Genomic DNA, 26359 nt, shown 5'->3' on the forward strand with positions numbered 1-26359 from the left:
TCCATCTTTCTTTTCACTAATATACTGCCTATCTCTTCCCTTTTACTCTCATCTGTACCACGTCCACGCACATTAAAAGACCCAAACCTTAGGGTACTGGTTGGAAAACTCCCAGACCCTCTTATGCCTTTATTTATTATTATTATTATTATTATTTTTATTTATTCATTTATTTATTTTCTTAATTTATTTATTTTTTATATATTTATTTATTTATTTATTTATTTTTAATGTCCCCTTTGGGGCTACAGGTAGAAGGATTCCTAGTCCTAACCCCCATCCCGTTTTTTCTCGCCTTTTACAACTCAAGTGGGAAGACTTGGTGGCAGCATTCTATCCCCCAGTAACAAAGGGTTGGGGTACAGCATAACGGAGGGACAGTCATAGTATAATAAAAGTGTCATCATTTATCTATGAACAGTCTTCCTCTATCACAGACAAAAATTATGTGTGGCTCTGGTCCGTAGGGGCGCCCCATATAGACCCTAAAGTATCAACTGCATGCTACTTTGCCACAATAACATGCAGCCAATACTCCAGACGGTAATTATTATTATTATTATTAATATTACTCAGGTCGCCAGCCACACGGGCCCCTATACAGTCTCAGATAATTTTTTGAAACGTACCGTTGAATTTGTTATGCAAATATGAATTTATTTTGCCGATGGTTAGGTATACTTCTCTGTACACTGATTACCTTGGAATCAGTTGTTTTATTGTACGTGGGAATGAATTGAATATTGCAAGAATCGTTGCATTTCCATATTGGGTGGATCATGATTTTTTAATCACGATTTTTCGTGACAAGTATGATGTAAATGTATTGTGACGTCATTCTCCTTAGACGATGTCACAATTCTCGTAGGGAAGTGACGTCGTACGAATAAAACAACATAGCGTCGTAGAGATACAAGGAAGTGACATTATAGAAATACAAATAAATTACGTCATACATGCGTGGTTTAGTGATGCGATAGTGAGACGTGACGTCATAGATGGAAGGAAGTCACGTCACAGAAGTGCAGGGAAGTGGTGTTATAGGAATGCAATTTTTCCCCTTTTAACTTAGAAAAACACAGAGGCAAAATGCTTCAAATCAAACTATTTAGGGAAATCTTGTAAACTGAGAATTCCTGTACATATATCCTCCGAACTATGTAAGGTCCGTTGTTACACCTCTTTACTGGTTGCATAGATAGACGTGAATGAAGTGCATTTCATTGCATTTCAGGGAAATTTGTAAATTACTTCATCGTTTTTATCCGTTATTTTTAACGGAATTATTGAAAGAATATCTGCAACTCCCGTAGTTAGGCTAATTTCTTTTGCGTATAATTATCTCATATTTCGGACAAAACAACTTTGCCTTCATTTTTAAGAAATGCAACGTTATGGCCGCGCACGCACTGTCGTCGTCGTCGTCGGTGTCCAATCGTGCTCAGCGCTGACAGCTCGGGGAGTGATTTCCATTTAGCTCTCTCTTGCTAAACCCTGCTTGCGTGCTTTTTTGTCGCTAATATTTCACCGCTATTTTATGGGTTATTTAATTGTTGGTTGTTGTGGAGGATTTGGTGTTTGGGTCGCCCAGCGCGATAGCGGGATTATGTCGGCCTGCACTGTACGTATATGTATCGGCCACACTTTTTTTTTTTTTCAAATGTTTTACAGCAGAGAGAATTTTATTTCAGTCCAGAACGAGGCAGATTGAAAAATGAATTAGTGGGTAAACAGATGCGAATTACAGATAAACACATGAATAAATTGGTAAATGCATATATGAATAAGTAAATAGCAAAGTAAAGGAGAACTCGCAACTAGCAAATGCGATTCCTCCACCTCCACCCCCGTCTTTCTCCCCCTTCTCTTCCTGTCTGTTGGAAACCCTGAGGACAGTTGTCGGTTACCGTGGGACCTTTCTTATTCTTTATTTTTTCTTCTTGTCCTTTGTCTTAATTTCTTCCTCTTCTTGAACATAGGAATAATGTTGGGTAATTCATCATCTCACTTAGTGCCCGAGGTTGGGCGGGGGGTGGGTGGGTGAACGGCAACGGTGAACGCTATAATTAGAAAGAAGACTTTGCACATTTTTTCTCTAAATAATCCAGTAAAGCAAATAAACCCAACAAGAAAACCAGATAAAACTCTACTTTCTAATGGTAGATAACGTTCGCCATAATTTATATTATCGACATTTAGTGTCGTCGATGTCTTCGTCAGAATAATTGTTCAATCGTAAACATTAGATCAACATATGGTTATTTTTTTTTTATCAGGAAATGTACAGTATATGTGTCCATTTTTTCAAAGTTGATTGGGCTTTTGAATAATATCAGTAATTTGGTTGTGCAGAATGGTTTAAGAACTTATCGTCTTATGAACCTATAACTTTCTTAAAATATACTTTTATTTCCAATTATTAAAATATTTTAGATAAAGTTGTTAAAACACAATAAAAGTATGAATTACTTCGGTTTGTGTAGAAAAAAAAATATTTGTCCAACAGCAATCATTCTTAATTCCGACATCAGTCTTGATAGTCGTCACTTAGATCGTTATTAGTGGTGCTCTACGCCAAGTCCTAATTCAAATTGGTACGCGTTCGAGTCATGAATTAATTTTCGCTTTCCACGTGTTTGTTTCGCGCCTCAGACTTGCTTCCTGTTTGCGAACAGATTATTCTGTTTAGGTGCCATCGTGATTGGACGTGATTGTATTCTCTCTAATTATGAAGGATTTGCGTTTGATGTGTAGTGAACAATGTGCGTAAAGCCAGATGGGACTCTCCCTTTTCTCTTTTTTTTCTTGAGCAGTGAACAGAGCGGACCATTTTGCCCTCTAATTGTGAAGATGATTGACTGTCATCTTGATTATTACTGTTGGTGTTCTCCCTTTTCTTCTTTATCGTCTTTTTTTCGACTTCTTTCTCTTCGTTGTCTCCTTCTCTTCGTTGTCTCATTTTCTTCCTCCTCCTCCTCTTCTCTCAGCCCGTTCTTCTTTTGGTAGTTATCATGCTTATTATGCCAACATATCAATATGGTCTAGGAAAACAAATTAAATATAATCAAAATCTTAAGAATGTATAGCCTCTGGATGTAAGGAGCAAGGTTCAGGGATTCAAAGTTCTAATGTTGTATGCAAGATGAATTTCTGAGTGAAACTGGGTATTTGTGAAACAACGATTGGTGTCGTGTTCATTTAGAATTGAATGTTGTCATGGCGGCCGGTCAGATACGCATGGCGGTTAGCGGCTTTCCCTTAAGACTAATTTACAACCACGAGCAAACCACAGCAATGACTTCGCAACACTTGGGCTAAGCGCTGAGCTGCTGGACATAGCACCCTGCAATTATGTAATCATTAGCAAACGCGAGAGGATTTTTAATGGCTTTGAGCTCAGATTCTACGGTGAAGTTTGACTTTGATGCTTGCCAACACCAGATCTTTGTCTCGTTTTATAAAACTTTATAGGGATTGTGAGATTTATAAATGGATTGTTGAAGGATTTAAGCATAGATTTAGAGTTTGTTCGGGGTCACTGTGAAGTGTTGTAGAACCCACACTTGATGTAGACGGTGTAACAATGGGCAGTGTAATCATGCGAGGTTTTGATGTTGCCATATTGCCTTCTGTGTTTGTGGTAATGATTTTACCGGCGACTTTGCGCTTTCGTGGGAGGCGTTGTATTTATATTACATTCTTGGATGAATTGTTACTCTCATGTTAATATTAATGATATTTGCTATATCGTCATCATCGTCATTATTCAATAACTTTACTAATGTTTTCACCAAATACTTATTACTTATTACTATGTTTTCACCAAAACATTCCTCTTATTATTATTATTATTATTATTATTATTATTATTATTATTATTATTATTAATAATAATAATATTATTGTTATTGTTTTTATTATTATTATCTACATTTATATATTAGTAACCGGCAAAGGATGTTGATAAAACTGTAGTGAAAATTATATTTAAGAAATCAGTTCTAGAAGTTAATTAAAGTCTCAGAACAAATTGTCTAGTTAGACGTTCAATAGTTTAAATGTATTGTTAGAAAAAAATACGATAATGCTGATAACCACAAATCATAACCCTGCAGATGCATGATGTCACGTAACCGTATTTGTGGAATTCACACGGGCGAGCTGGGTAGCAATCGTATTGGTGTTCTACTGCAATTGAATTTCTCTTTCGAGTTGATCAAAGTATCGTTTTGTTGTGAGAACTTTCTTCCATGTCTTGACGCTGAACATGCATGTCTACTTTTTCTTTTCTCATCGTGTTCTCTTCATCTGCTGATTATTATTTCGTATATTTTCCAATACAATAAAATTACATCTTCAAAATATAAATACAGCATAGAAAAATATACCAATTAATCAGTAATTAACGTCATAGCAAACTGGAAGAGATGAAGAATTGTACGATTTTAACCAAAACTGTCGTATACTCACTCCGTCAAGATTGTGTGATGGAATATTCGCATGGCGGACTCACTCCATGATATGGGCGCTGTAACTTGATATTTTACTCTAATGGAGGTTTTGCATGACAGAATGCATGTCTGTGTGACTGATTGGTTTACTGTATGTAGTGTATGTGTTCATGTATCTGTATGTGTATATATGTTTGTATGTGTATGTATGCAATACACACACACACACATATATATATATATATATATATATATATATATATATATATATATATATATATACGCACACATCCTATACTCTCTTATACTGACTATAATTTTTTTTACGTCATTCTCCAGACATCCACATCAAATTAAGCTCCATTATTCTAGAAGGATCTCTGAATTGAAGGACACGTGACTTCTAACCTTTCTGTCGTGTCTGACTAGGACATAAAATACTTGTGTCGTTCCGCGCAACCAAGACTCAATATTTCCACCTATCTGCTCCACTCAGAGATCCCATTTTCTTTGATAACACATTGCCATTAGTTGACAGTGCGAGTTATTATTTTTTTCTTACCAAAGAATTTCTGATCTTAGCAAGGTTTGAAGGCAAAATATGATACAGACATCCAAGATTTATGACATCTGAAAGATAAACAAGAGCAAAACAATAATGTGTGTTATCAGTTTCTGAGTCAGACGTTAGATAGATGACCGTTATCAGAGCTCGTATATTTTTCATTTATTTAAAGATAAAAGCCTTCCTTGTTTGACTGAATAAGCTGAGGTGAAAATTAGTGTTTCATAGATGCATTTTTTTTCGTTTACTTAGAATATATATATATATATATATATATATATATATATATATATATATATATAATATAATATATATATATAATATATATATATATATACATATATATATATATATATATATATATATATATATATATCTTGCAAGTCTTCTGCTTATTCTGAAATAAGAATAATTTCATCCGCAAATCTTAGGTGGTTAAAATATTCGCCATTAATTTTTAGAACTTTCTTTTCCCAACTCAATCTTCTGAAAATATCTTCCAAGCAAGCTGTAAATAGTTTGGGTGGAATTGTATCACCGTCTCGTACTCCTTTCTCGATCTTGATCTTTTCTGTATCTTTATGTAGTCGAATTATAGCAGTACCTTTCGCATAAATATTTTCTAAAACTCTTACGATCTGTTCGTTTGTACCCTGCTTGCGTAGCGAGTTTAGTACTGCTATTTGTTCTACCGAGTTAAAGGCCTTCTTGTAATCTACAAAAGCTAAACACAGAGGTATATTGTATTCAGTCGTTTTCTAGATTAGTTGGTGTATCACCTGCAAATGGTCTAGTGTAGAATATCCGCTCCTAAAGCCTGCCTGTTCTCTTCTAAACAAGGAAAGTGTCAAAGTAGGTTTAAAAATGAAGAAGACCAAAACCAAAGTAATGTTCAACACGAAAGTTCAAAGGAAAGAAACGTGAATTTTACAATCAATTCTGCCAGCAATAATCTACGGGTGTGAAACTTGGAAACTGACGAAGGCGAAGGAAACAAAGCTAAGGACGGCACAGAGGAGAATGGAGAGATCAATGTTGGGAATAACACTAAGAGACTGAAAGAGAGGAAGTTGGGTGAGAGAGCAGACTAGAGTGAAAGATATTGTGGAGGCAGTAAAAGAAAGGAAGTGGAATTCGGCAGGTATGTTAGTGCAAACGACTGATGAGCGATGGAACAAATGTGTTTCTGAGTGGAAGCCGCGAGATAGGAAGCGCGGAAAAGGGAGACCAGAGAGAAGGTGGAGAGACGAGACCGAGAAGATTGCAGGAGTGATGTAGCAGAGGATGGTGCGGTTGTGTGAATCATGGAATATTATGAAGGAGGCCTTTGTTCAGCAGTGGACTCAGGATGGCTGATTTTATATATATATATATATATATATATATATATATATATATATATATATATATAGAGAGAGAGAGAGATAGAGAGAGACATTGGGACAAATTATGGGAAAGGTGGAAGGGGAAACACGGGTCTTTATCTGAATATTATTATTATTATTATTATTATTATTATTATTATTATTATTATTATTATTATTGTGTGATATCATATTATATATGTTATACCGATGCTGTTTGACGTGTTATACTGGTACCAGGCACCGACCTCTCCGCAAGGAGGGAACGTGGACCTGGCTCACTATATACACCGCCAACTTCGACCCAGAGTAACACTCCTCTGAAGAAGCTATTGTAAGCGAAACCGGTCAGGAATAAACTCGATATTCAGATAAAGACCCGTGTTTCCCCTTCCACCGTTCCCATATATAAATATATATATGTATATATATATATATATATATACATATATATATACATATATATACATATATGCAATAAAAAACACTAGGAGCGTGTGTTCACAAATGCGTAAATAACCACTAGGAAAAAGTAAACTAACGAAGCAGAGCGCTTTCGTGTAATTACATCTTCAGTGCAGATACAAAGAAGGAATTATAAGGTTAGGTTAGGTTAGGTTAGGTTCTGCACCTTGTTTCTTCATCTTATAATTCCTTCTTTGTATCTGCACTGAAGATGTAATTACACGAATGCGCTCTGCTTCGTTAGTTTACTTTTCCTAGTGGTTATTTACGCATATATATATATATATATATATATATATATATATATATATATATATATATATGCTAAGACATTCTGACATGTTGACGTAAGCGGAGTAGGAAACACAGGAGTCTTAGTCTTGAGTTTATTCCTGACTAGTTTCGCAGGTATGCTTTTTCAAAGGAAAGCACACCTGCGAAACTAGTTAGGAATAAAATCAAGACTAAGACTCCTGTGTTTCCTACTCCGCTTACGTCAACCTGTCAGAATGTCTCAGCAAATATATATATATATATACATATGTGTGTGTGTATGGATGTATATATATATATGTGTGTGTATGTGTGCCCCATTCGAAATTGGATGAACAAGTCGAAGAGTGGAAATTGAGAATATTATCAATTTATTTAGCTTCCATATGCATTCGAATTTGGGCAAACAAATCGAAAAATTAGTATATTTTGACTTATCTCTTTGTATCTCCAATTTATTAGTATCTAGATAATTCTTTGCTTTCTGAATATAAATATCCTTAAAACAATCAGATAGTACGACTATACGTTAGTATGGTTTAAGAATAGGGACTTTGATTGCTAATTTGGAGTGGAAAAGTGTTGCAATGTCGTTTTTTTTCGCTCTTTATCTTTATATGTGAAAAAAAAAATGAAAATTTGCAATTTAAGTAAATAGATGAATGGAATTGCGCCTTTCTATTTTGGGCAAGAAATATGTCGTTATTCCCTGTCGTGGAAACCCAAAGCCTGCAATTGGTATCGACATTTACATTCTCGTCGTTATTTCTATTCTATTTTCATTCACGTTTGTATTGTTTTCATTTTGTGTACGTTCACATTCTCGCCCTTCTTCCCTTATTCGCGTACGTATTCTTGTTCTTTTTCATTTACGTCCGTTCATAAACATTTCATAACACACACACACACACACACACACACACACACACACACACACACACACACACACACACACACCTGTGGATTCCTGCGGATTATAGTTCAGGCAGTAGATATACTGCCTGTGGCCACGCTGATGCGCCGCCACTAATCGAATCCGTTTGCCGTCCTCAGAGACTGCTGGTCAATGATGCTACTGCTCTCGACCAGGACGTGGTAATGGGGCAGCTTTGGTTGGTCCGGTAATGTACAGAGAAATCCAACCAGTTCCTTCATCAGTTTCTCTATGCTACAGTTATTTGGATCCCTCAGATGTAACGGTAGGGCGTTGTAAAAGAGTGGACATCTGATTGCAAAGGCGTTCTTTTTAAGTGTTTTAAATCTGGCTGCGGCTCTGGAATGTATTTATCAACGTGACAGTGACGACCGAGGCATTGATGGTCATAAAAACACATACATTTAACTGATTATTAGGTATCTTCTTTATTGTTCGTTTGTGTTACTAATCTATCTAAATACCAAGAGATTTTCTTCCTTATAAGGGAAGTATCCAAGCCAAAGGCACGTGGCCACTCCCATCCATTCTACTCCCCTCCACCACTCCTTCCTGTCTCTCATCTTGGCTCCTCCTGAATGACGGTGTCATCCCTGTATCCTGCCCACTGCCCTGGGTCAGAAGCAATGTAGCAGAATGCAATACACCCACAGCAAGGCCGCTTTACTTAATCGGTGACCCCTCCCCCTCTTTCCGTCCTCTCATGCAGAATAAGAGAAGACGAGGAGAGATTCTTTCGGGCTGCGTCTATACACAGCAACTCTCCACTCATCCCTATCTCCTGCCTTCTCCCTCCCTTGCCAAACAGACATTCCTCTCTTTTCCCACGCCCCCTTCACCCCATCCATCCATCTCATCCTCGGTCGCCCCCTCAAATTCACCTCATCCACCTCTGTCTTCCACACTTCTTTTACTATTCTTTCATCAGTAATTTTTTTCATGTGTCCAAATCATCTCAATACTCTTTTATCAGCCCTGTCTATTATATTTTCCACTCCCGCTCTTCTCTCCTCCTCGTTTCTCACTCTATTCAACCACGTAACCCCTACCATACTCCTCAAACATTTGATCTTAAATTCATCTTAAATTCTAGGTCTCTGCACCATACAAAGTCGTGGGCACAACCACCCCGTCATGCAATCTCCTCTTTGCATCCATTCCCAGATGCCTATTTCTCATGACACTAATCCCCCAAGGCATTTACTTGCTTATCTCAATCTACATTTTACTTCCACCTCCACTCCTCCCTTTCCTGCCACATTCGACCCCAAGTACCTAAAACTATCCACTTCTTCCAGCTTCTCTCCTTTAAGACTTACTTCTAACTCACTTCCATTCTATCCCCTTGCACATCTCATCACCTTGCATTTATCCACATTTACCTTCAGCTTTCTCCTATCGCATACCTTCCTAAACTCCGTCACTAACACCCTTAATCCTCACTCTGCTCTGCCACAAGCACAGTGTCACCAGCAAACAACAACTGGCTCACCTCCCACTTTTCCCAATTTTATTTAACCCTCTCCAGTCCCGTGCTCATTACCCTCGCCTTTACCTCTCGCACCATCCCATCAATGTACACATTGAACCGCCACGACATGACACATCCCTGACACAGTCCCACCTTTACCTCAAACCGGTCGCTTACTCCACTTCCCATTATAACACAGGCTCTTCTACTCTCATAAAAAAAAAACCCTTGACTGCCCTAAAAGCTTTCCTCCAATCCCATATATCTGCAAAACCTCCCACAGTGCCTTCCTGTCTACCCAGTCATAAACCTTTTTCCAAATTCATAAAGGTCCATAAAACACCATTACCTTTGGCTAAAACTTCCTCAGACATCTTCCATGCCACAAAAATATTGACTCAACCCCTACCTTTCCTAAACCCACACTGTTCCTCAGCAGTTGCTCTTTCTGTTCTTCTCCTAATCTTCTCAGTTACAACCCCCCCATAAACCTTGCCAACTACACTTATCAATCTGATCCCTCTGAAAGTACTACACTCATATTTGTCCCATTTTCCCTTGTACTCCGGAACTATACCGGTACTCCTCCAGTCCTCCGGCACTCTGCCCTCCGTTAGACATATATTAAACAACCTCACTAGCTAGTCCACTATTACTGTACCTCCCTTCAGACATTCTGTATGACACCCATCTAACCCAGGTGCCTTACATGTTTTCATCATTTTCAGAGCTACTTGCACCTCATATTTTCTTGTCTCTTCATTTTCCTCTCCCATCACCGTCATTTTCTTAATGCCTTCCACTGCTACCATCAATCTCTATCTTCCTCCACATTCAACAGCTCTAAATTACTCTGCCCATCTTCCCCTTACCGTCTCTGCTCCCTTTATGATCTGTCCATCTGTGCCTTTTTCCTTTTCTTCTGGTACTTGACTTACCTCCTCTTCTCGTAATTTCCTTCTAAATCATATTTTCATTGCTTTCAAATTTTTCTGTCATATTAATACTAACTGAAAATAAACTAAAGAGTATATGAAAATGGAGAGCAGAATTATTTTGCAATCGATATATTTCCATACCAGAAAATATTTCAAACCTACTAGTAGTGCGAAAGTTACGTGTAAGGGTCTCGTGTTGCTGAAAACGAAAAACGACTTACTTGAAAAGGACAATTTATTTTCAGATCAGCACTGTCGAACACTTGCGTGTTTGTCACAGGCATGACGTCATCGGGGTACAATCGTGTCGTGTATGAATTTAGCCATGCAGTTACAATGCTTGTTACTGATTTTATATATATATATATATATATATATATATATATATATATATATATATATATATATATATATATATATATATATATTAATACATAAGAATATGTATTACATAGTGAAGCAAACATTGGATAGGAAATATACAAAAATACTCATGAATGAACTGTTTATTTGCATTCTGAAGGACATGAACTTGTAACAAATCCTTTTGGACGTGACTATATGAAGTATATCATTCTCCGGTAGAGCGCTTACTCATGCGTGGAAAATTACCAGAATCTTTTGAATATGTCGTTAATTCTCATCATACTCAACCAGCTGCATTTTGCATGTAATTTTGTAAAATAATGATAATAATACTATGCTATCGCCCCGACATGTTTTTTTTTCTCTCACGCTTTATCAGTGTGCAAGTTTTTGTTGACAAGATGTAGAATAGAGTTTGGTTAGATGCAGATTCTTTATGCGTCAATCCTCTTTGGAAAAAAAGGAAAAGTAATATCGACAAAATTATATTAAACTGTCACGGGCTCTGTGATAACCCTTTCAGGATTTAATTTTTTCGTGAACTGATATTGTGCCACGACAGTCTGTCGTGTTAGGCTTGATTTATTTAATTCTGGTTAACAGGAAAGCGTTTAGCATGTCGATCAACTCATAGTACCTGATGTATTTATGTATTCATTCTATTTTATCAATTTATCTAATTTATTTATTTCGTCTATTTAATTTGTTTTATTGATTTTATATTTTTATTTTATTTACATTGTTCATTATATTTATTTACTTAATTTTATATATTCTATTTTATATATTCTATGTCCCCACCCCCTTCCTGCTTCGCCTTGTTCTCATTTGTCCTGCCCTCCACCAGGCTATTTTATTCATCTACCAGACGCTTCCTGTGTAGTGAGATGGATTATTATTCTTTTGTATGCCCCCTTGATATTATTCTATTTTGCTTTATTGGAGATGAAAATTGAAGGAAAATAGTGACATTGAGAGAAGAGGCACTAGAAAAAAAAAACTGAGAAGGGTACATAAGTTCTCGTAGGAGAAAGAGGAGGAGGAGAAGGAGGCGGATGTGGAGGACAGCAACGCAACGCCAACAGTAAGAAGAAGAAATTAGATATCTGGTAAAACCATAGTGGTTGACAGACTCGGGAGATTTTATCATTTAATTGCCAAAATGGATGGAGATTGAGGATCCTATTATGTACACGGGGGTAATCTGGCGTTTCCTAGAAGGATATTTAGGTAAATGGGACATCTTATTTTTCATTAATGCAAAAATGAACAAACATACGCCCTCCCCGCAAACTCTGATCCACCCGATTGGCTCAATAAGATACTCCTCCACCTGACGTCATTCGCCCACCGAGGGTGAATGGTTCTTAGTGGTCAGATTTCACACTACACTTTGGAGGGGACAACCGTGACGAGTTGAGGAGTTGGCTGTGATTCTGTAAGCAACCTATCAAGCCCCCAACCCCCACCCCCACCCCGTGCCCACCTTTTCCGCCATGGCTCCTGTTTTGAGCCGAGGTTGAGTACTTGTGTCCTGGGGGAGGGCGGGGGGCGGACTGGTCAGATTGTCTTGGGTAGTGGAAGACGCGACTGCTGTTCCTAATATATATCTCTCTCTCTCTCTCTCTCTCTCTCTCTCTCTCTCTCTCTCTCTCTCTCTCTCTCTCTCTCTCTCTCTCTCTCTCTCTCTCTCTCTCTCTCTCTCTCTCTCTCTCTCTCTCTCTCTCTCTCTCTCTCTCTCTTATATACACACACATTGAAAGGTCAAGCTTATGAACAGAAAGGCAAAGGATAAATTGACTTGATCTGATGAAGACCTATTATGATGATAACGATAAAAACAACAACAACAACAACAGCAGCGATGGTTTATTCAAAAGCAGCTTAGGAGTCAAAGGACCGAGTATTTTCCAAAGGGGGGGGGGAGAGGGGAATTACCGATAACAAAAGTTGATTTGGACCAGGCCAGTTGTTGTTAAATAACTGAAGAAAGGATAACAGAGCTGATCAAAGTACACGGGAATAAAAGAAAGACAAACATCTGACGTCGCTGTAGAAAAACAATTGACTCATCCAGTACACAGATCTGAAAAAAAAAAAAAATTACATCCCTTCAGTGCCATGTGGGGGAGGAGGGCGAATGCCACGGGAATGAACGAATCTGATTGACGGCAGCCAGAAGAAAATAGATAAAGTGCCATTCGGTAGGCACAGGATTCGTCGTGGTGTCCCGTCTCCCTTTCCCCCGTCGAATCGGGTGAGACAGAAGAAGCGGATTAAACCGACCTGGCGGTAGTTGGGGTGAAAGAAGTTCTTCCACCCGGTACGGAGGGGGTTGAAGACCTCTTGCAATGTTGTAGGGTATCAGAGATGGCACGTCGATGTGTCTTCTCGTGTCACTGTGGGTATTCGAATAAGGGGGATGTGAAGGGCTGGCTGATGATGTTCCTTTGGGTGTCTCCGTGAGGTCTGCCAATGCGGGGCTCAAGTTTGTCAAGATAATGATACGTTCTACCCATGCCTGAGACTCCACCCACCCACTCCATGGCCAAAGGGTCCTGATCGAGACTGATATTTGTCACCGAGAGGTGGAAATCTCTCTCCGAAGTGAATAAAATCGTCTAGCGGTAGCTGATTCCGTCCTAGAGGAAAGTGTACAGCGGAATTGAATTAAATCATTTGACGGCAGGCATAATTAAATAAATTGCTCGGGACGGGAGTGGTTGTGGTCTTGTAGGTATTAAATATTAAAAAACAAATAAATAAATAAAAGCTAATGCCCACAGGTACTTCTTTTGGATCCAATACCTTTCAAGAATCTATATCTCAATATGGATTTCAATTCTATCCCTTTGTTTACAGCGGGGTACACGTGTTTATAGTCGCGACATGCTTGGTAAACTGGAAGAAGAGACCGCACACGATTTTGGTAAAGTAGATGGATGGATGGATTGATGGATCTCAGACTGAACCGTGCCTGTATCCATTGACACTCCGTTCAAATGAACAAGATAATATGGTTTTTGCCGCCAAATGAGGTGCGTTCGAGCAAAGTATATATATATATATACATTATATATATATATATATATATATATATATATATATATATATATATATATATATATACACACACACACATTTTTATCAACCACAATGCACTTTAATTCTAAGCCATCAACATCGGGAGATCCGTGGAGGCCAACATGCAGAAATTGAAACGTGGTACGGCCAAGGACTCGAACCCGGCTAGCACGTGACAAGTGCTGTAGTGACTTAACCGATTGCTTCATCAAGAGAGATATTGTTGTTGGCCTCCACGGATCTCCCGATGTTGATAGTTTAGAATTAAAGTGCATTGTGGTTGATAAAAATGTATCTATTCAATTGGGACCCATTCAGTGTTGCACACACACACACACACACACACACACACACACACACACACACACACACACACACACACACACAATAATGTATGTATATATATATATATATATATATATATATATATATATATATATATATATATATATATATACATTGTTTCGGTAAGCGCCAGATAGTTTCATTCGGCTTTAAGGAGTCTCAAGCGAGTTTTGGAAGACTGCTGGTTTCGATTCTTGGAGGCATCGAGGCCGCCACCCTGCGGGGTCTTTGACAGAGCTGAATAAAACTGCTTGGCCGGACCCGGGAGCTTTAAGGGGGGGGGGGGTATTCCCCGGATGAAGAGGAGGTAGAGGGTGCTAGTGCAGATTCCCCTGACCCAGGTGGCCGGAACCGGGGCAGGTTGTATTACGGAGGTGCCTTTCCATGGCACTGTAGGTGCCAGATGCAGTGGTTGGGTGCCATGCCATTGCATCAGCGTGAAGTGCCAAAGCAGGTGGGTTTGCACGGTTGCAGGCTGTGCCAACCTCGTTCCTGATTGCAAGGTATACCGATAGAGAGAGAGAGAGAGAAAGAGAGAGAGAGGGGGGGGAGGAAGGGAAGAGGGGGAGTGTATGAGATCTGTTCCCCCCACGTGGCGTTGCTACCGAGAGGAATAACAGAAGCGTAGAGGGGAAGTAGGGGGGTGGCGTATGGGTGGGTGGGGAGAACGTTCAGAGGTGGGTCGTATTACCCCCACCCACCCCCCGTCTCCCCCAAGCTACTTCGTTTCTGGCAGCGGCGTACAATTCGCCTCGCAGGAGGGGGAGGAGGAGGAGGAGGAGAACGACAGGGACTAAGGCTTAGAAGGGGGAATTCGGGAGAAGGTGGATTTTTTTTTATATATATAAAGAGGATGAAACAGGATCGCTAAAACAGTTTATGGCTGGGGGCAATGAGCGTGGCTTTTTTGTTTTATTTTATTTTTCTCGCGTGCGTGTTTCCGTGTGCGTGCGTGCGTGCGTGCGTGCTTTGAGAAATGTTTTCGTGACTGTGCTGCGGATCTGAAAGTGATTGGCGACATGAGATGATACACAAACGCTTTGTTCTCAGGCCCCTTCTGCACCGGGGGTGCCGGCAGGCAATTCTCTTCATCTCCATGACACCCCACTGACTGCGAGAGACTTTGGAATATATCTGTTCACCCTTCCCATAGTGGGGCGAGGGGGCAGTTTATCTTTTTATTTCTAGTTGTTTATTTAATAATTTATTTATTATACATGGTTTAATTTGCTTTTTTTTGTGTGACGTCAGGCTATATTTTCATTTCAATGGCTTCCCTCTCAGCGTCCCGCTTCCCCTCCTCCCCCCCTTTCCTCCCCCCATTTCCTCCTTACCCTTTTCCCCCTCCTTCCCCAGTCAGTAGTGAAGTGGCTGTTTGGAAGTCCACGGGGTACGGATGGCACCGTGCCTTGGCATCCTGTCTGTCTTGGCACTGTCACCGCGACGCTCACATTTGTACCCGTGCATTGCGTTGTTCGTCTCCCCCTCCCCCCCATTTATCGGGAGCTGCTGTTGCTAGTGCAACTAGCACTCTAGCCAGTGTAACCGTAACTAGCCCCTATTGCTCATGTTGATGCGTCTTCTCACGTTCATTTGTCCGGTTGTACTATCAGACTACTATCCGCAACTATTTCTGTTTTTGTCGGTACGTACCTCTACTACTGTACTATGCTCCTACTGTTTCTGTTGATGTCACTATTACTACTGCTATACTGTTTCTGTTTATGTCACTATTACTACTGCTATTACTTCTACAACTGCTTTTACTATTACTACTTGAACCACAAATATCATTCTTACCCTAAGTACCACTACTAATACTATCATTACTATTACCATGATCACAAGTACTATACCCATCACTTGTACCCATGCTACAATTGCAAGTGCTACTAACTACTACTACTACCAGTACTACTACTGGTACTACTGCTAGCAGCAGCCATCCGGCAGCTGGCCCTCGCCCCCCGTCCTCCCTGATGCTGTACGCGCCGCTGCCCTTCTTTCAGGTGCTGGGGTCGGCATGTCTGCGGCGGCGGTGGCGGCGGCGGCGGCGGCGGCACCGGCGGCGTCGGCTCCCGGGGGGACCGTGGGAGGAGGAGGAGGAGCCGGCCAAGAGCGGTTCCCGTGCCGGGCGCCGGCTTCGTGTCCGTTGTGCGGGCGCGTGTGCTCCAACAAGTACATCCTTCGGACGCACCTCGAGGACAAACACTCGGCCTACCCGCAGCGCCTCACCTGCGCCCGCTGCAACAAGGAGTACTCCTCCCGGAACTCGCTCCTTTCCCACATCTCCCGCTACCATCGCGACCGTGAACCCGGAGGGGCGCTCCCGCTCCCGACAGTCGCCCTCCTCGAGCAGCAGCAGCAGCAGCCCCAGCCCCAGCCCCCTCAGCCACAACCCCCACATCTTCAGCAACATCATCAGCATCATCCTCATCACCCGCAACATCAGCACTCGCAACACTATCAGCAACACCAAGAACCACCTCCAGACTTATCACAGCCACCTCCACCACCTCCGCCGCCGCTCACGCCTTCTCCTCCTCCTCCCCCTCCCCCTCCCCCTCTTCCTTCTCTTCCACCACCTCCCCATCAAATCCCTGAGGAGTTCGTCTCTGCCACACGTCTTCAGGGTCCTGTGGGACCCTTGGGGGGTCCCCACTCACCCGTGTCGGGTGCCAACAACGTGCACAGTGCCGCCAGGGATGGCACGGCGGCACTCTAGTTCCCACCTGGGGAGGAGGGGATCCTCCGAAGGGGATTAGTTTGAAGTAGGAAGATATTTTTTTGTGTGTCTGGGGCCAGGTGTGTGTGTGCGTGTGTGTGTGTGTGTGTGCGTGTGTGTGCAGTGGATATGTAAAAGACAGCTGTAATTGGCAGTGGACGAGTACAGAGCCCAGGGCGTCGCTATGGGAGCTTTCCCTCACAGTGTTGGCCAAATCAACTTAAATGTTTGGCCAAAAAGTTACGCGAGGGGAAAGCAAACATTCGTTCACTTTTCTTCTTTTTTTAGCAAGAGTGTCCAACCCAACCACCCCTCACTCTCCTCTCAAACTCACCTTTTCCCCTCGTCAGGCGCAAAGCCCATAGCGACATCATCGCTCAAACGCGCCTCGATGCCCCGTGAAGAGCCCTGTTCTTGTATCGACATGGGCTGGAGTCTGTATGGACCATAAGGTCACCTAGGACCATCGAGACTCGTGCTGACGCCACGCACCTGCTGAACGAGTCTAAGATCCATAGTACCATAGGCCAAGGTGCTCCACTCTTTGTACTCCACGTTCCTTCCTGATGAAGTGCATCTCTGCGCTGCCCTTCTTATGTGCCAAATGGTCGCCCATCTTCGGGTGAGCCACATTAAAGTATACGACAGTTGCTGCTTGTGCTGCTGCGTTCCTTATAAAAGTTATTTTTTCATTTATGAAAAACTTAACTGAACTCAGATCACTTCTTTGGATTATGATTGTTACCAAGATAAGAAAAATATTGAGCTATTTTCCTTAAGTAATTTCTAGACCTTGTAAGAGTAGAATATAGAAGAATATATAGAGTGGAAGAAATGCTTTTGTATGCGCGTGCACAAGACGTCGAGCGTGTACATGGTTAATAAACAGATTGTATTAAAGTGAGATTACCCTAAGGTGTGTGTGTATGTGTGTGTGTACATGAACGCTCAACTCCATTTGTAAAAACGAAGCGTATATTCGTGGTGTATGTTTGTCAAATATATGTTTTTTTAATATACATGTCAGTGTTTGGGCGTTTGTCGTTGTGTGGGTATGCAAGTTTGTCGTTGTGTGGGTATGCAAGTGCGTGAATAATTTTCAATTGTAAAATGCTGCTCAACGATGGAGTATTCTAAGCTGAATAAAATTGCCTGGCATTAAGAAAGACAAACCACAAGTATCTTTCGATACAGAAAGGGGATAATGCTTGTATGTGTGTGCCAGGCGTCGTCGTTGCTGCCTAAGTGTGACGTCATGTCGTCAATTGGATCCCCCCTCACCTCCCCCACCCACCCTCGGTGCTAACGTTCATCTGTAGCAGCAATGGTATTCGTTTGGCTCCCCGCGCGGAAGCTCCAACGACGCTACTCTTCATTTACTTGTTTGTTGTTGTCTTGCCCATTCTCGTGCGTTGGTGTCGCGCACGGGGGAGAAGGCAGAGTTCTGAGACTGGCGGTGTTGTTGGTTCTCCCTATGGGGGGAGGGAGGGAGGGCAGGAGCATGGAGCTTTTGATGATTGCTCGCTCCCTCCATCCCCCACTCCCACCTATAGGCCCGCCCGATCGCTTGCGTGTGCGTACGTGCGTACGTGTGTATGTACATACTGTATACGTGCGTTTGGGTGGGTGCCTCTGCCGGCACTGCCCAGTCACGAAAAAAGTCTCTTTTGTTCGTATAAATATATCACTGTTGTTCACATATTGTGTATTTTCAATAAAAACTTGAACCAAAATTCTTCAAAGTTTGTCTTATTTGTGATAACAGTTTAGAATTTGATTGTTTTTTCTGGAAAGTTGTAATTAGGAAAGGAGTTGGTTTGTGTGAATGCGCCTGGAAAATGACGTATAAATGCGAGCGTTTGGCGTGTTCTTGACGTATGAGAGCGCGTTTATTTTGGCGTATAATCGTATATGATTGCTGTATTGAATTGTTTGCGTTTGAATGCTTTTGTATATACCACATGTGATTATGTACGTGTCCTGGTATTACTTGTGTACAAGTGTACAAAGACATTGATCGTGAGTCTTCATATGTGGTGGCGCGTGAAAATAGAAAGCATCGAAAATAGACGCGTATCTATGACATCATGTTGTTTAAGAGAACCGTTCCATGACTGACAAATATGTGAACATGTTCAAATATGAGCATCTTGACATGAGTCTACTAGTGAGAAATTGTATGCTAATGCAAGGTAGTTATGTTTGCTATACCATATTACCATTCAAGTGGTTAATGATGCATTTAAATGCATTGGACGTGTGTGAGTGTGTGCGTGCGTGTGTGTGTGTGTGTGTGTGTGTGTGTGTGTGTGTGTGTGAGTGCGCAAACTCATAACGCTGGATTTCCACAGTCCCATACATATGTAGTCTTCTGCCGTCGGTTTGTGTACTTGTATGACGTAACAAGGTCTTAATTTTCATCGGGGGAGGGGTCGCGACATAATAGAATCGTCATACAGTATCACGGCCCAATGGATGTTGACGACTCGTTGTAATACTGGATATAGTAGTAGGAATTCAATAGTTATGCAGAAATCCATGTAATAGCGCTGTTGTGAGAATGATACCAACGATCGGCAATGCATATATCCCAATAGAATGTAGTAATAGCAGAGAATGTGTATTTTGCGGTACGATATATTTCTCATGAAAGATCATGTTTATGGATTTGCAAATGAGGACGATAAAAATTGAATTTGCTTTGGGTAGAGGATGTGCAACATAGGAAGAGCGTGTAATTGAATTATATTCATTGAAGTATGTGAGATGGGATATTGTATGCATAGCAAAGGTTTGTCAACAGATTTCACGTCATGGTAATGATATATTTTGAAATGCGAGGAGTAATTTCGTAAATGTATAATATTTTGTTGAAATGCAAGGACCATCGGGTTTAGTATGAGTGCAAATGTATTTGAATAAGAGTACTTTGACCAAAAGTAGTGATAATGTTTTATTCACATAAAGGAATATTTTAGTTGATGTGGGTTGTTGGAGGCAATTCCGTCCAATTTTCTTGATCTGAGTCGGGTTTGTATGGATTTTTATACATATTTTTGTCCGAAGTCATGTTAGAAATAAGACTTTGTTTTGAATATGTTTCAAATACATTTTCATTCCATTCTTATTATGATTTTATTCTAATATTTTTTCGTTGTTTATTCATTTATTACATTTATTACATCTATTACGTTTATTTATTTATTTATGGTACGTAGACGTTATTTCAAAACCTGTAGCCCATAACTAATCGTGCCTCGTTCACAATGCTATAAGGTGTGTTGGATTTTATATTTTTTCGTTGTTTATTTATTTATTTATTACAATTTAAAATAACCCCTTTATGGTACGTAGACGTTATTTGAAAACCTTTAGCCCATAACTAATCATGCCTCGTTCAGAATGCTATACGGTGTGTTGGATTTGATAGATACATATAAATCGATGCAATTGTCTATGTCGTAATGATATGCCAAATGCAGCAATTGAACGTGACCGTTTTGCCTCGTGGAAGCGACAAAAGCTACATAACTTGAAAACTGAAATGACTTATTGTCCTTCAAAAGCACCGGCAACAAAACATTATTGTTATAGAAATGCGTGATTCCTCATAAATTGGGCAAGCTTTGATGCATTCTGCCTTTGTTATTGTTTACTTACTCCAGGATTTGCCTCCAGAGGGCAGGCTGAGTACATTGTTTTGAAATATGTGCAACTTCGTGTGACCAGCAGAGTGGTCTATATACGGTTTCCATCTACACACACACACACACACACACACAGACACACACACACACACATATATATATATATATATATATATGTGTGTGTGTATATATATATATATATATATATATATATATATATATATGTATGTATAAAATAATCACAAAAAACACACAGTCGGAATAAACGGAAACTTCTATATTTCGGCTAATAGCTATAACCCTTTTCAGGAAAGCACAGGTTACAAGAAATGATAGAGACATAAATACAATTGAGATGCAAGTGGAAAGGGAACAGCCATAGCTAAAAACAAGCATTCCGTCGGGCAGGGCGGAGTCAGAAGGGAGGGGATATGTGGTAGAGGTGTGAGGTCAAAAGGGAACCTGTACTTTCCTGAAGAGGGCTATATAGCTATTAGCCAAAATACAGAAGTTATACTTTCTTCTGAGTTTCCATTTATTCCGACTGTGGTTTTTTTGTGATTATATATGTGTATATATATATATATATATATGTGTGTGTGTGTGTGTGTGTGTGTGTGTGTGTGTGTGTGTGTGTGTAACAGTTGTTGCCATAAATTCCAAAAACTGGATACCCGCTACCCCACAGTAGGTGACAACGATCCTTAGGCCTTTTCGTCGACCTCTCCGGGAAGAAAAGTTGGCCGTGGCCAGTGTTGTATTTCTGTGGGTCTGTTTCTGTGTCATGTGCGTTGGGAGGAGAAAGAGAGTAGTCCCCGGTTGTCAGATCTCCGTAGATGAGGGAGTGAAAGAAAGCGGGAAAGTTGATAGAGATCTTTGACTCGGTCCGTAGACCGAGTGCCTGCTCCTCGGGGCTGCACCGAAAATGGGGGTTGAGGGCGTGTGTGCGTGTGCCCAAGTGACCAACCCACATCTGAAGTGGCAGGTGATAGGTCCCCGTTTTCATTACGTGGGCTGGACGACAATGGAGAGTCATCTGTCCTTGTCGTTTGTCACAACCTTCTACGTCAGTGTCGTCTGCGTCAGCGTGAGCACGTGATTTGTGCCTCATGGTGTAGATGAATAGAAGGTTCGTATTATATGTGGATTGTATCGTATTAAGTCCGTGTTTTTATTTTTCGTTTTATTACCAGTAACTGGTACTCCTATCCTTGATGACACATTGGCCCAAGAAGAGATAAGGTCACAGAGGTAATGGTAAAGGAGAAATTTAAGGAAGGTCATAATACCCCTTATTAAAAAGAAAAAAAAAATTCTGGTCCATAGGGGCACCCCGTAAGTTCATGAAATACTGTATCCCCACATGATGTAATTAATTTTTGTTCATACTTCATGACACGGCATGATGTGCGTGCATGACACGCGGCATTTGTGTAGCTTTATAATTGAATGTCGACTTTACACTGGAATGCCACATGCATATGCATATACTGGAAGGTTGCATGCGTACACACAACTCTGTTCATGTGTCAGCAACATATCTCACAGGCATTTTTATTCTATTTAAATTTATTTATTCATTTATCTATTTATATATTTCCCGTGTCGTTGTGTGTGCACTTGTTTGACCTGTCCTGTGGAAATATGCGTGCGCATTGACCGCGTGCATTGTGAGTCCATAAGAGAAATATTCGCTAAAGAAAACAGTACCATGCGAAGTAGAGAACTGTGAACGGGAGTATTTGCTAAAGAAAACAGTACAATGTGTTCTCTCGTAGGAGAAGGTTGTGGGGAGGGGTGGGGTGTGGAAGTCCAACCAACCGCTTTGCATGACGCTTTCAAACCCTCGATCCTCGAGGTTGTAAGTCACGCACACGTGCCTGCACGAAATTGCATTTCATGTTTTACCACTAAGACATACCTACGCCAACAACCCAACCGTGACCTCGGATGCAAGTGACATGCGATGTCAGAGTGCGTGGCCGACTACGCACATGCGTAGTGGGTACCACCCCCAACCCCACCCCCCGCGCGCGTCCGGTGCCCTTCGGAGTGCAGCGTATGCTCGTTCCTCTTCGTGCTGGAGTATACTCGGTGCGATGGCCAACCCACCGTCACCCGTGACGAGCCCCTGCGTGGTCACAGTATCACGTGGAGGTCTAGAATTTCAGGGACTTTTTTTTTCCCTCTTCTTCTTCTTCATCTTCTTCTTTTTGCGATTGTATTGATCGGGGTCGGGGGCTCGGCACGCCGCCGTCGCCGCCGCCGTCGCCGCCGCCGCCGCCCCTCCAACCGCCCTGTCTGGCTCCTGTCGCCGCCGTCGCAACTACGTCACCTCTCTCTCTCCTTCCGTCTCTCTTTTGATCTCTACCCACTCCTTCTTCCCCATTCTTCCCGATCCCCTCTCTATCTCCCTCGGGGTCCTTCCTCTCTCTCTCTCTCTCTCTCTCTCTCTCTCTCTCTCTCTCTCTCTCTCTCTCTCTCTCTCTCTCTCTATCTCGCTCTCCCTCCCTCCCTCCCTCCCCCTCTCCCTCCTTTATGGCCTCATTCTCTTGTAGCAGTTTCTCCGTATCACACTAGAAGCCGTAAGGCTTTGCCGATGCATGAGAGCATTGTATCCCAAGGCTTTCGCGTGTTTACTGTTTTGTCTGGGCGTCATTAGGGCCCTCACGATGATTGTTCCAGACACGCGGGTCCCTCGTCCAAAACGGAGACCCCCCCCCCACTCCCCTCAGTGCCCCACGCGAGACCCCCTTTAAGGGCCTCCGGGAACGAAAAGGCACCTTGATGTAGGGCTTTCTTGACGATCTGCTTCCAACGACATCGCGCGTTATGACGTCACTTCCTGTTGGAGAAGAAAGAGGTCGGTTTCATGGAAGGGTGTGTTTGTCGTGTCCTTTGGATGTTGTCGGGTCACGGCTGTGGTTCAATAGGCTTGGTCACCTGTACCACGCCCTAACCTTGACCTAACCCAACCTGAACTAGATTAACTTAACCCATTCAACTCCGATGACAAGATGTCTTGTCATTTGGTCAAATAAAAAAAAAAATCATAAAACACCAAAATGTTTGATCAAACACCAGAAAAATATGACGTCAGTCCTCGCTTCGCTCGCAGCGAAGTGAGGACTGACGTCATATTTTTCTGGTGTTTGATCAAACATTTTGGTGTTTTATGATTTTTTGTTTTATTTGACCAAATGACAAGACATCTTGTCATCGGAGTTGAATGGGTTAAACGCACTTAATCTATCAAAGTCTTGACCTAACCTATCCTAAAACAGCATCTAACTATTCTTAACCTGAAAATCATTAACCAAATCTGACCGACCCAAAACTCAACCCAACCTAATCAAATCTAATCGAACCTAACCTCCCTAATCCCAGTTAATACAACCAAACACAACTCAGTCTAACTTAATCTCACCCAAGCTAACAACTGCACTTAAACTAATTTTCACGCTGAGCAACTAACCGAACATAATCGCACCTATTCTAAACTAGTGAGACTTTACCTAAACTAACCCAGTCTAACCTACGCCAGCGTGGTTTGACCTGGCTGCACCTATCCTGCCAACGATATAAAAGCTGAATTCACAGGTCAATAAATGGAAGCCGGGTCGTAGAGGGCCAATTTCGACCACACCTGATCCCCCCCTCCCCCCTCTCTCTCTCTCTCTCTCTCTCTCTCTCTCTCTCTCTCTCTCTCTCTCTCTCTCTCTCTCTCTCTCGCGTGCACACATACCAATCCTGTCACTCGCACACGCATATATAGTAATTTAGTCAACGAGTCGCCACTGTTAGTAGCCTCATCACCCAGAACAAAATCTATAAAGTTAGTCATCATTTCCAAGAAGTTAACAATGTCTTAATCCCGTATTAATTAAAGAAGGAGTGAGGGCGAGATGAATAAAATGGCCTGGCGGAAACCATAATCACTAGGAAGAGTTTTTCCAGTTACGAAAGGAAGAGATGGATAAGTCGTTCTTCATCCTTGTAAAGACAGAGATGGTGAACTGTCAATAATAGTAGTAATACACGGTTGAGCAGAACAAGGGAAATGATTTATGTTTCTCTACTATTACTCCTTTTCTATCCTGGGGGAGGGGAAGGGGGTGACACAACATTACATAGGTAAGGAGAGTGGAAAGGAAATGGGTAAACGGAGCTTAGTATAATAAGGGAAGAAATTTATGTTTCTCTATTCGCTGTTACTCCTTTTCTATCCTGGGGGAGGGGAATGGGCGGTAACGCAAATTTACATACGAGAAGAGAAAGGAAGGGAAATTGATAAACGGTGTTCAGTAGAATAAGGGAAGATATTTATGTTTCTCTATTTGCTATTGTGATCCACACACTGGGGGGAGGGGAATGGGGGGGTAACGCAAATTTACATAGAAGAAGAGAAAGGAAAGGAAATTGATAAACGGTGTTCAGTAGAATAAGGGAAGATATTTATGTTTCTCTATTTGCTATTGTGGTTCACAAAGAGGTCCATTAGGAACGGCCTACAACATCAACGCATACGTAGGTAATTCAACTTTCCAATATTCTATATTTTTATCTTTTGCAGTTTTCAATCTTATTTTTGTTTCTGCATGGTGTGCCCCACACGTTTGATGATTTTGTAGTCAATTTGTGTCCATTATCGAGTTAGATTTTATTTCATGTTTTGTATTGTCCGTGGCCATTGGCTTTATCTTAGCGCAATACATTTTTTCCTGAATGTGTCTGAATAATTACACTTCATAATTTGTTTGTGTATGATTCGAATTTATTTATTACTATCATGTTGGCTGCATAAAAAACACAGAGTTTCAAATAACCATTTATCAACAGAAATGAACAGCACTTTTTTATCCACAGTCAAACGCATTCAAGGGAGACCATAAGGCAGTCGCATCTTAGAACATGGCGTCTGCTCCGAGCACAGCTAAATGTCGGTTACACGTAAATATCAGCGGATTTATTTAAACCCATCTGTTCGCACAGACGCCTTTGCATGACTCTACAAGCCTTTTATTCGGACGTAAACCCGGATTCTGGTGACTGAGCAGTCCGGATGTAAGCATTTCTTCAGGGGTAGAAGACCCCCCCCCGCTCTACCACCGTCAATGACCATTGATGTTGCGACGCTAGATAAATCCCAATCCCGCTCTACCACGGTGATGAATAGAATCGCTTGGAAAGGGTGCCCCATCACCCCCACTCCACCCGCCATCGACGGGGATCCAAGCAGAGATGTATAAACCTGAGAGGGTGAGCCAGGATGAAAGAGAGAGTATTGTACCATAAAAAGAGAACGCTTAGCAACGCCTGGCAGTTGATCGCCTAGCGATTGCTCTGAAACTGGTATGGTTTGTTTATTATTAGTTAACTTATTTTGTAATTGTGGATTGAGGTTATCAATTAGGTTCGATTTAATTAAGTTAGTGCCAATTTGAAATGAAAGCATTATACCTGTTTTTCGTCCGTGGACCTTGACTTATGATTTGGTCCAAAGGCGCTCCAAACCCTTCCCCACCACCACGACAGGACTCTCGATTTACGCGACTTCGCGTAAATCGAGGTATCTTCGATCGTGTGATACGCGTCATGTGTGCTTCAAGAATGATACACAAGGTGTGGCTCGGCCCGCGGCTCCGTCTTCGCAATTCCCCGGCCCCAGACTGCAGTTTCCCGGGGTCCGGACGCCTGGAACCCTGAACTGCAGTTCCCCAGTTCCTTTCCG

General features: G+C 41.5%; 1 protein-coding gene across 3 annotated transcripts in view; it reads left to right on the top strand.

Annotated features, from left to right (window-relative positions):
* The window catches only part of LOC143033965 (uncharacterized), a 253952-nt gene that overhangs the window by 158198 nt on the left and 69395 nt on the right, over positions 1-26359 (top strand). Inside the window, exon 6 of one of the 3 annotated variants that reach the window (XM_076199704.1) lies at positions 16266-16996. The exons of the other annotated variants lie outside the window; for them this stretch is intronic. Within the exon in view, the coding sequence (XP_076055819.1) occupies positions 16266-16981 (716 nt within the window). The 3' untranslated portion in view covers positions 16982-16996. Of the gene's footprint in view, positions 1-16265; positions 16997-26359 lie in introns of those variants that run through there. 3 annotated transcript variants of the gene reach the window in all.

This window comes from Oratosquilla oratoria, chromosome 16 (genome assembly GCF_046742065.1).
Source record: "Oratosquilla oratoria isolate Oo_2021 chromosome 16, ASM4674206v1, whole genome shotgun sequence".
Taxonomy (NCBI): domain Eukaryota; kingdom Metazoa; phylum Arthropoda; class Malacostraca; order Stomatopoda; family Squillidae; genus Oratosquilla; species Oratosquilla oratoria.